Source organism: Mustela lutreola, chromosome 5, assembly GCF_030435805.1.
Source record: "Mustela lutreola isolate mMusLut2 chromosome 5, mMusLut2.pri, whole genome shotgun sequence".
NCBI lineage: Eukaryota > Metazoa > Chordata > Mammalia > Carnivora > Mustelidae > Mustela > Mustela lutreola.
The window spans coordinates 90,395,691-90,407,743 of record NC_081294.1 but is presented as its reverse complement, the minus strand read 5'-3'; the positions used below and the strand labels follow the sequence as shown (position 1 = coordinate 90,407,743).

The following is a 12,053-nucleotide window of genomic DNA, read 5'->3' as shown; positions in this document are numbered from 1 at the left end:
TGGGGTGGAAGAGGGGAAAGGGCAGAGGGAGAAGGAGAAGCAGACCCTAGGACCCCGATCTCATGACCTCAAGGGGAAAGGCAGGTGCTAACTGATGGAGCCACCCAGGCTTCTCTTACCCAGATTTTTATTATGGTATCTTATCCTGGATACTCACTGAAGTGACCAGATATGAACCCCCTCACCTCTGGGCCCCAGATTTGAACTTTGAACTGGAGTTGATGGTATAGAGTGGTGACCTCATTTGTCCCTTTTAACAAATAGCAAATCAGACCAGCAATTTCTAGGGAGAAAATTCTGAGCAGTAAAACAGAACTCATAGCCCAATGGCAAAAGACATAAATTTTCAGGCTGATATAAAACACAGAATTCGAATTCAAGGGATTACTCTACCAAAAGAAAAAAAACCCCAGGAAGCTCAATAGGGACTGTTTCCAGCTCTTTTTTGTTCCTACACGCTGTTGACACTCCGTGGGGTCAAGTCCCCTTACCCAGTGTTTCAGTGTCCTTCCACTTGTAAAAGGAGATGCACGGGCTTCATTTCACTACCTACCCGTCCCAATCCCATTAGCAGCACCTGCACGTCTACTCTACCTACGAAAGGCGGACAGGGATTTGTTCATCCAGTCCACGGTTTCCGATCAACGAATTACACTTTCATTGACCCTATAGCAGAGACAGCGTTGGGGGTGGGTCTTGGGGAAGTCCGGCGGGCCAGGTTCGCCCCAGGGCGAAGCGGGGACACCCCTCACCGTCTGCGCATACGCTGGTGTACGCGCGCGGGACAAAGGTGGACAGGCGACTCTGTCCCCCGCCGCTCTGCGAGCGGAGCTCCCACGGCCGCAACAGTTTGGGTGGAGATGTCAGCTCAGTCACCGCGCCTACCTGGCTGGGAGGGGGTGTGCCGGGAATCCCAAGGTCTGGGTGTCTCCGCCCCTCAGTTCCCGTCACGTGCCTCCGCGCCACCCAATCAGCGTCCGCAGCGCACAGGCTCACAATTCAAACTGCGGCGCCGCTAGCTCGCGGGGATCGGCCCTGAGGCGGCCTCCGCCGCCGCCGCCGCCGCCGCCACTGCCACTGCCACTGCGTACCCGCCATGGAACATCGCATCGTGGGGCCCGGCCCGTACCGAGCCACCAAGCTGGTGAGTGGAGGTGCCGGAGCCTGGGCGAAGCCACCGGCCCCAGGGGACCCGGGCCTGGCAGTGGGCCGCGTGCTTGTCAGTCTTCGCCTCTGCAAGGTTGGCGCGGCCCGAGGCGGGACCCGTTTTCGCTAGGGCGGCCGTTTTCTGAACGATTCTCAAAGAAAGGCTTACCGGGTCGGGAGGTCGACAGGAGTGGGTGGGAGCAGCTTTGTTCCCGAGACATTGGCCTGGTTTTCCGTAGTAAGTGACGCCTTCGGATTTAAAGCGCCGGAAAGACCAGGGGACCCCACCCCCACCCCCCTTTGTCCTCTGGAATCAAACGCCTGTGGCGGGGAGAGGAAGGACTGCGTTGGTAACCTCAGGGCCCTCCACCCCTTGTAACACTCACCCATCGCCAGTGAACGGGCAGGGCGTGTCTCCGTCCTGAGTGTCACTAGTGGTGACACCTGAGGTTCTTTCTAACGGTGCCCGGAACGGACGTGGGTCTTGGCCGCTTTTCTGGCTCCCAGGGAGCGTTTCTGGTTCTGTCAGCATCGACCTAAATCAGCGGGTGGCCCGAACGGATGTTCTGAAAGAGCCTTTACAGACATTGAAGGTCCAGGGTGCTGCTTTTTCTCCTGCGAGAAGAACTTTGGTATTCAGGGTTCCGATGCGTAGTTGATTTCTTTGTGGCCTGGAGCAAGTGATTTTAGTGATTTGCGTTTTAAAGGATCACTATAATGGAATAAGTGGTGACAATTTGGTAATGTCAATTGCAGGTGTTTGGAGACTTTCAATGGAAGCCTGCTGGTAATTGGGAGGAGGGGACCCTCCTTGTGGTACCAAACGTGGTAAAACACTTATGGCCACATGTAATTTGGGAATTATTTTCGTTGTTCTGTGTAACCTAATGGATATCCAGGAAAAGATAGGCGCAAGGTGGGAGGAGTTACCGCACTCCTCTTTGCCAACAATCTGCTATAGGCATGCATATAATGATTCATTCATTAAAGAAAAATCAGCAAATATAAATGTAGATTTTCCTTTAGGCTAGCCTCTAGGAGGTGTGGATGGTGCTGACAGGGGACAAATAATTTTTGTTTTGTTTTTAATGTTTTCATATTTACTTAGGCTTCACAATTGCTTCTACTGTTTGGAACCATCTGGAATCTGGGCTATTGGTAGGTCCATGTTTAGGGATGAGATAGAGATTGTGCTTCATCAGGGACTTTCAAAAACTTTACTCTCCTTTGTTGGGGGGCGGGGGGCGGGAGGCGGGAGAACATCCCTCTCTCCCAAATTTATTCACAGCACTTATGCAAGGGAAACAGAAGCTCAGAATCTTGGGGTAGGTAGTCCTCATCCTTCCTGCTTTAGACTAAAAAAAGTTACATCATGATTGGAACCGTTTTAAATCTCATTCACTGAAATGTGTGAATTACTACTTTTCGTGGATGTGTAATACCTATGTAATAAGGCACTGCTTCATTCTGAGTCACATTAACATATTATCCAAGGAATTTATAAAGAAACATGTTCTTTGTTCTCCAGAAGCTGTCAACCCCTAAGAAGTGATATTCAAGTCAAGTTTAGCTAAGACTGATCAAATTAAGCAAGAAATTTAATTATGTGACTAATTAATGAAAGCACTTCAATTTTACCAGAACTTCCCAGGTAGTCCATTCACTTGTCAAGTTTATTCTATTTGAGACCTTTGATCATTCACTTGTAGAGTTTATTCTATTTGAGACCTTTGATCTTAAACCAAGATTTTGGAAGCACAGAAAACTGTAGCAAAACTTTTTTTTTTAAAGTGAGTTTTCCTGCTTTATATCTGTGATCTCTGTCATCATTGTAGATGATTTAACCTCATTGCATGTATAAATGTTTCTTGGAGAATAATTCAGTTGTGCCTTACAACTTTTACCAGGTAAATCATGAAGTTTGTGACTAGTCCTCTCTTTACTTACCTTCCCCAGCTCACCTTTCCATCTCACTCTCCCCGCTTATCGTTTCCCCCTTCTTCCAAGATCACCCTCAACCCAGTCTTCAGGAAAGGCTTGGGAAAATCATTGGCATAGAAGGAGCAGGCCTTTACTAATTCCTTTCATGACTCCCTTTACTTTTTCAAACCATGTACATCTCCATTTTCTTAAGCACCAAAGACTTATCTGAAAATAACATTTTATGGATGAGGTAAATTTTTGTGCCAAAAATCAAATGACTGATTCTAAGTCATTACATGGTGAATATGGAAATTATATTAGCAACTTATTCATCTTCATTGAAATAGCTTTCACTTTTGTAATCCACATACAAATACAGTTGACCCTTGAACAATGTGGGGGTTAGGAGTGCCCACCCGTGCACAGTTGAAAGTCCATGTATAACTCCTCCAAAACTTAACTTAACTACTAATGGCTTGCTGTTCACTGGAAGTCTTACTGATAACATAAAGAGTCAATTAACACATTTTGTATGTTTTATATATTACATCCTATATTCTTATAATAAAGTAAGCTAGAGAAAAGAAAATGTTACTAAGAAAATCATAAGGAATTGTGCCTGGATGGCTCAGTCGATTGCCTCCGCCTTCGGCTTAGGTCATGATCCCAGAGTGCTGGGACTGACTGAGTCCTGGGTCTTGGGCTCCCTGCTCAGTAAAGGAGTCTGCTTCTCCCCCAGCGCCTCCCCTCTGCTTGTGCTCTCTTCCTTTCTCTCTCTCTCAAATAAATAAATAAAATCTTTTAAAAAGAGAAAATCCTAAGGAAGAGAAAATACATTGACAGTACTGTACTGTATTTGTTGATAAAAATCTGTATATAAAGTGGACCTAGGTAGTTCAAACCTCTCTTGTTCAAGGGTCATCTATAGTTCATCATTTTAATAGAAATAATGAGGAGAAAGAAAATTGCTTTTATAAAAACTGCTTTAATCTACTGAGTCTTTGAACTTAATGCTGAGTTACCTCTACCATCTGATGCAAGTGGTAAACTTTAAACACCTACAGCTATCACTGAATCTGAGAACTAGAATGGACATGAACAATTGTCTAGTCCGGTTTTCTCCTTCTCTTGAGTCCTAAAGGGGTGAACTGACTTGATCAGGTTCTCCCTGCTAGTCTTGGCAAATTCAGCTAGATGTAGAGTTTGGTTGTCTCTGCGCTCCGAGGCCAGGTGCATGATAGCACCATTATCACAATATTTTTGGTACTAAGAAGGAAGGAAATGGAATCAATATCCTGGAGAAAAGAACAGGAAACACGTTTCAACACTCACTGCTGTATTTTATAGTTTGGCTCATGATATGAAGTAAAAACAATTGTATGAGTCCTTATTTCAGATCCCTTATTTCAGTCCTTATTTAAGGGATAAATAAGTAGTACAAAGTTTTTAAATTACGAACAAATCTCTTTTGTTCCCTTTGCTATAAAGATTTTCTCTCCAAATAATATGTCACGGGGAAAAAAAATCACATTTTTAAGCTCTGTCTTGTTCTTTGTTGACATATAGGATATTTTCCTTCCAAGTATAACTGAGAATTTTGAGTTGTTTTACAGAAAACACAATTGTTCTTTTTTGTTGGAGTAGCCAATAACAACATAATTATTTTTAGAAGTAAGTAGGAAAAGAGATTATGGTTTTTTAGTTTTTAAAATTTATTTTATTTTATTTTATTTTTTTTAAAGATCATGGTCTCACTAGGTTTTAGAATTCTGAAATGTTTCATGTATTGAGTAAATATAATCCATAATGATAAATGCCATTAAAAAGCAACATAAATTAAAAACTCATTTTATAAGTTACTTTTTAAAGAGATGCGAGCTTTGATAAAGATGTCTTTTTTTTTCTTTTTTAAAAGATTTTATTTATTTATTTCACAGACAGAGATCACAAGTAGGCAGAGAAGCAGGCAGAGAGAGAGAGGGGGAAGCAGGCTCCCTGCCAAGCAGAGAGCCCAATGCGGGTCTCAATCCCAGGACCCTGGGATTATGACCTGAGCTGAAGGCAGAGGCTTTAACCCACCCAGGCACCCCTGATAAAGATGTCTTATTAGAAAAATTACTAGTGTGAAATAAAAACCAGCTATCAACAGAATCAGTAAAAATCCAGACATATTTTTTTTTCCTGTGTGTAGAATGTACTTAATGAAAAGGTCATTCAGAAGAGTAAATGTATGATAATTAAGGACACTATAGATGACTTTGATCTACACAGATATTTAAACTTAGTATTAATTGACTGTAATCACAATGGTGTAGTATTGTATAGAAAGACATAAATAGCTCAATGGGAAAGAAAGGAGAGTTCAGAAAAGAATCAAGAAAGATACTATGTGGGCACGTGTGTGGCTCAGTGGGTTAAGCCCCTGCCTTCAGCTAAGGTCATGATCCCAGGGTCCTGGGATCGAGTCCCGCATCAGGCTCTCTGCTCAGCAGGGAGCCTGCTTCCTTCTCTCTCTCTCTCTCTGCCTGCCTCTCTGCCTACTTGTGATCTCCCTCTGTCAAATAAATAAATAAATAAAATCTTAAAAAAAAAAAAAAGAAATACTATGTAAAGTAACTTAATATTGCAATTCATTGAAAAAAGGGCGACATAATTGACTCTCCATTTGGAAAAAAATAAAGGTAGAGATATTCTCCTCTTGCCATAAAAAATTCTAGTTGAAGATTCAAATATTTTTTAAAAATTCCTTTAAAATATTAAAAGAAAACTTTGATAAATATTTTTAATACCACTGGATGGGGATATCTCTAATTTCCTTCCTCTAAACAAAGGGGATTCAGGATTCAGGAAATCCTGAAGCTATAAAGAAAATAAATATATGTTTGTTTGATTAACATCACCATCAACAACAAAACCTTCATATAGCTAGAGACCGCATAAATTGATTAGCCAGGAGAAAACAATTCTAATATTTTTTAAAAGGATTAATATTACATATTCATTCATAGCACTTTTATTAAACACATGTACCATAAGACAGGCAATGTCTTCAGTTTGAATATACTGAACTGAGCAAAATAGACTAATTTTCCTGACTTCTATGCACTTTGACTTAAATGCTAGATTTAAACATTTAAAAAAACTGATTAAGAAAAAGAGGAAGACAACCCAATAGAAGAAGGTCAAGTCTCAGATAAATAAACGAAAATTACTTAAGATGAAGATAGGAACGTACAAAGTATAGAGACATCATTTCTTGAACATGGATTGGCAGAAACGAAAATGGTAACATTTAGTGATGGCCGCAGATAAGGCAGCATGCTCTTATATTGTTGGTAGGACTGTGAATTGTTACATCTGATTTAAATATGCTGTTAAAATTTATAAATCCATTCTTTCACAAATAAAAACTTTTGTCCTTTCGGTTATTTATTTATTTGAAAGAGAGAGAGAGAGAGAGACACAGGGGTAAGTGTGGGGGAGGGAGAGGGACAAGGTCAAGCCAACCCCATGCAGAGCACAGAGCCCGCCCCATCTGAGATGGGGCTCTCTCTCAGGGCCCTCATGACCAGAGGTGAAATCAAGAGTCAGTTGCTTAAGCAGTGAGTCACCCAGGTGCCCCAGGGGTTTTAAAGTAATATTTTGAAACAACAACATGGAAACAGATCCATGCCCATCAGTTAGAAAATGGTTAAGTAAATTATGGCATTTATTCATTCATAAGAGTGGGCTGGATCTATAGGTATTGACACAGAAGGACATCTGTGCTGTGTTCAGTGCAAAAACAAACTGGGGAGTGTGTATACAGTAGGATTGATCACATTTTTTTTAAAGGTTTTATTTATTTATTTGACAGAAATCACTAGTAGGCAGAGAGGCAGGTGGGGGTGGGTGGGTGGGGAAGCAGGCTCCCCGCTGAGCAGAGAGCCCCATGTGGGGCTCTATCCCAGGACCCTGAGACCATGACCTGAACCGAAGGCAGAGGCCTAATCCACTGAGCCACACAGGTGCCCCAGTTGATCACATTACTTAAAAAGGAAAGCAAACAGTAATCCTAGTAATAAATAATATACATTAAAAAGGAAGAATTCTATGTGTGTGATAGGTATGTGGGATCCGAGAGGGACTGAGCAGACTCTTTTATATATGCTTCTGCATTTAATTTGTTACAATGTGCATTATAGCCTAATTAAAATAAAGTAGAGGAACTACTCACCAGCTTGAGTTAATTAATAGGCATATTTACTTCTGGTTTGAAATATAGGATTCCAGGGGCCCATGTCTTCATTACATTTATTAAGTAATGTATAAAGTACTGTGCAGGGCGCCTGGGTGGCTCAGTGGATTAAAGCCTTTGCCTTCAGCTCAGGTCATGATCCCTGGGATTGAGCCCCCGCATCGGGCTCTCTGCTCAGCAGAGAGCCTGCTTTCCCCTCTCTCTCTGCCTGCCTCTCTGCTTACTTGTGATCTCTCTCTGTGTCAAATAAATAAAGTCTTAAAAAAAAATAAAGTACTATGCATTAAGTTTAATTGATAATGATTATGATAATTGAATCAACATAAAATAAATGAAAATCTTTTTTATTAACTCCTCTTCCCTCCCCACTCCCAACATGTTTGATCAAGACTAACATGAAGGCTAGGTGTCAGCAGAGAATTAAAATGACAGTGATTAAAAATATGTGGAGATTGTTTAAAACTTATGTTGTGTTTATAGGTATAGATGGTATAATGAAATAAGTATACTCAGTAAGTTTTCATGTGAGCATCTTGTGTAACTGATACATAGATCAAGAGATGTAACAATCCTAGCACTCCATAGGTACCCCTTGCCTTTCTTTGTTTTGACCTACTTACAAATTAACCAGTTATGATTTCTAATACCATGGATTAGTTTTGCCTCCTTTTTGACTTTATATAAATGGAACCATACAGTTTTTTGTTCCTTTTTTTTTTTAAAGTAGGCTACATGACCAGTGTGGAGCCTAACGCAGGGCTTGAACTCATGACCCTGAGATAAAGACCTGAGCTGAAATCGAGAGTGGGATGCTCAACTGAATTAGCCACCTATGTGCCCCCAGCCTTGACAATCTTTTATTTGCAAACTTCCCACTCAAAAGAAAAAAAAAACTTGTAAAAATGTATTTTATTCATTCAATAAGTATATACTGAAGATATTACCACCAAGTTGTCCCTTCACGTGAACTTAATGGATTCTTACATTAATGAGAAACAAATGATCAAAACTATGGGTAAAACTGAGCCAAATATGTGTAATTCACTTCTTGGAGCCCTGTGTTTAATATGATTTTCCTTCATTCAATGAATAAGTACTGTTACAAGGAGAGAAAAAATGAGAGATGTACGAGACATAGTGCCTGATGTCAAAACATGTTTAAATATTCTGCAAAATATTTTCCTATTTAAAAAAAAACACAACAAACCTTAGACATCCACCCCTTCATCAGCCTTCCCTAGATTAAATGAAATGTTCACATATGGTATCCTTCCTACATAGTTACACCAACAGCTTTTTCAGACCCTAGGATTCCTGCCAGCCCTCCTTAAAGTCCTGGAAACTCACAGTCGTACTCTCATAACCATTCTCCCTCCTCCCAGCCTTCTCTTTCAGGTGTATCACTGCACAAACTTCTCTCCTCCCTTTACTTCTCTCCTCCCTTCCCACTGAAATCAAAATCTTTTTTCTAACAACTACAGTTCTGATCTTGGCATATTCTTTTTATTTTTCCCCCTTCTGGCTCCTTTTCCCTTCTGATCAGGCCTTTTCTTCCAGGTTTCTCTTCATTTCTCCTCCTGCCCAACCCCCTCTGCAACAATGGTTCACTATTCTTCCACACAACACCAGGGGCATAGAGGACCAACTCTGGGTCTGTGCAAGCATGCACCCTAGACATAGAGCACAATAGGGATTCCCAACACACAGTAGGGATTCAGCAAGCAAACGCTTAACTGGTCATTCACTTTTTCTACTTTCTTTAACCACCTTCTAACTTGATGCAATTGAATTTCACTCTGATTCTGAATCTTGTCTTCCTTGTAACCAAATTCAGACATCATTTTGCCTTAGGTATATATTAATCTTTCTACTTCATTTGACACTGTTATATGCCATCCTCCAAATTAAGTTGGTCCAGATTTAAATAATTTTTTAACATCTTAAAAACACACAAGAAACAAGACAAGCCACTGTAGGATAACATTTAACTAGAATTTCTAAAACAAACAAACAAACAAACCCCTCAGAACATGAATGAAAGGACAGATACTCCAACAGAAAAAAAAGGAAAATAACTTGAACAGGCATTTCACATGAAAAGATCTTTAAATTTACCATAATATATGCAAAGATGTTCAACTTTATTAATTAGAAATGAAATGCAAAAGTAGTCCACAATGCAATACTACTGCATGCCTACAAAATGGCTAAAATGAAAAGATAGGCAACACTAAGTGCTGCTGAGAATGTAGAACAACTGGAAACCTCATATGTTGCTGATGGGAATATAAATCAGTACAACTACTTTGGAAAACAATTTGGCAAACTTTGTAAAAGTTAAATGTATGCACACCTCATACTCCAGCAATTTCCATTATCCAACAGAACATATATATATGTTGGCCAAAAAACACAATGTTCATAGGAGCACTATTCTTAGAAGAAAAAAAACAACCCAAATGTCCATCAACTTAAGAAAAGATAAATCGTGGAGCGCCTGGGTGGCTCACCTGGTTAAGTGACCAACCTTGGTTTCAGCTCAGGTTATGATCTCAGGGTTGTAAGATTGAGCCCTGAGTTGGGCTCCACACTGAGTGTGGAGCCTGCTTGGGATTCTGTCTCTCCCCTCCCCCTGCTCATTCTTTCTCTTGCTCTCACTCTAAAAAAAAAAAAGTATAGATGAATAGTGATTTATTCATGCAATGGAATACTGCATAGCAATAAAAATGAACTACTGTCATATGCATTAATATAGATGAATAACATAAATAAAATGTAATCTTGATATAAGATGTCCAGAAGAAAAGTAAAATCTGTATGATTCCATGGGGTGCCTGGGTAGCTCTGTTGGTTAAGTGTCCAACTCTAGTTCCACCTTGTTCCTCCATTCAGCCTACTTTATTTATTTATTTTTTTAAAAAAGATTTTATTTATTTACTTGACAGAGCGATCACAAGTAGGCAGAGAGACAGGCAGAGAGAGAGGAGGAAGCAGGCTCCCCGCCGAGCTGAGAGCCCGTTACGGGGCTCAATCCCAGGATCCTGGGATCATGACCCGAGCCAAAGGCAGAGGCTTTAACCCACTGAGCCACCCAGACGCCCCTCCATTCAGCCTACTTTAAAAAAAAAAAAAATTCAAGTCTCTGTCATCAAGGCAGTCTCTTCAATGGAAGAACTGCATTCACAGTCTCAAGTATTTGGGACATAATAACCTTAAAAAAAATCAGTTGGTTACTAAATGCTTTTCTTCTTTTCTTCTCCAGTGGAATGAAACAGTTGAGCTTTTTCGTGCTAGGATGCCCTTACGGAAACATCGCTGTCGTTTCAAAAGTTATGAACGTTGTTTCACGGCGGCTGAAGCTGTGGATTGGCTGCACGAGCTGTTGAGGTGCAGTCAGAACTTTGGCCCAGAAGTGACCCGCAAACAAACAGTTCAGCTGCTGAAAAAATTTCTCAAGAATCATGTTATTGAAGACATCAAAGGAAAATGGGGTCAGGAAGATTTTGAAGACAATCGTCACTTGTACAGGTAAAAGGATGATAAGTAAACCCTGAAGAGGAGGACTACGGGGAGGATGACTGGACTTGGTCAGTCTCTTGAAACTTCCTCATGTGGAATAATCTCTCTTTTCCAGTGGAATGATGCTCCCACTTGTGATTTGTTGAGTGAAGAACCACGTGTGTTGTAAAATAAAACCTATTGCAATGTTCCAGGGCCTATAGAGTACCCCCGAGTGTGGTTAGTTGCAGTGACTTTTCAGAAAGGACATCTGTTCGTGCCTTCTGCACACCTGGGAGCACTTCTCAAGAATCTGAAAGGATGAAAGAGCAGCTCTGGGGTGGACCTTTCTAGCAGTGAGAAGGGGTGTATTCCCGGGGTTAGTGGCAGCATGGGTCTGATCTTTAAGCAGATCTCGGACATGTATGAAGAATTGTGCTAGAATTCCCTTTGTCTCAGTTGAACCCTGGCAATGTATGTCTGCTGCTCTCCAAATGTTTTTGCTCATGTTTTAGTTCTGTTTTGTGATGGGACACTTACCACCTGATAATCCAAGGAAAATATGCATGTCTCTCTGCTCGGACTTTCCTTTTCACTATATGCTAGGTGGTTTTATTGCTGGAGGTAGAAGGGACCTATCTAAGCTTCAGGAACAGGGAGAATATTAAAGAGAAATGAAGCTGCAATGTCCTGAGAAGAGGAAGCGTTGAGTTATTGACAGAGAGGCCACCCAGAGGGCTGAGAACCTGAGTAGGGGTTAAAAGAAGAAATGGAGAATATGGACCCTTAACATTTGCTTTCTTTTACTCCAAAAGAAAAATGAAGAATGCCTTACAAAACGTTTAGTGAGGCAGTTTGGAACCACTGAGACCCTTGGTGAGCAGAGAAAACTTGTCTATTCCTACCTGAACCATTTCTTTGGCTCCTTGTGGGCTGGCTGCTAGGAGAGGTTGCAGAGCACTGTGAGGGTGACCTCCAGCACCAAGGCTAACCCTAAACATTGCTGCATGTTTAACATTGAATTTCTTCTTCTTCTTCTTCTTCTTCTTCTTTTTTTAAAGATTTTATGTATTTATTTGACAGAGAGAGAAATCACAAGTAGGCAGAGAGCAGGCAGAGAGAGAGGTATCCCCGCTGAGCAGAGAGCCCAATGTGGGGCTAGATCCCAGGACCCTGAGATCATGACCTGAGCCAAAAGCAGAGGTTTAACCCACTGAGCCACCCAGGCTCACCTAAGATTGAACTTCTT

At 41.2% G+C, this 12,053-nt stretch overlaps 1 protein-coding gene across 1 annotated transcript in view; it reads left to right on the top strand.

Moving 5' to 3' along the window:
* Positions 1-1,013: 1,013 nt before the first annotated feature.
* DEPDC1B (DEP domain containing 1B) overlaps positions 1,014-12,053 on the top strand; it is an 81,725-nt gene continuing 70,685 nt past the window's right edge. The window contains exons 1-2 of the mRNA XM_059175056.1: positions 1,014-1,144; positions 10,569-10,834. Of these exons, the coding sequence (XP_059031039.1) occupies positions 1,097-1,144; positions 10,569-10,834 (314 nt within the window). The 5' untranslated portion in view covers positions 1,014-1,096. The remainder of the gene's footprint in view (positions 1,145-10,568; positions 10,835-12,053) is intronic.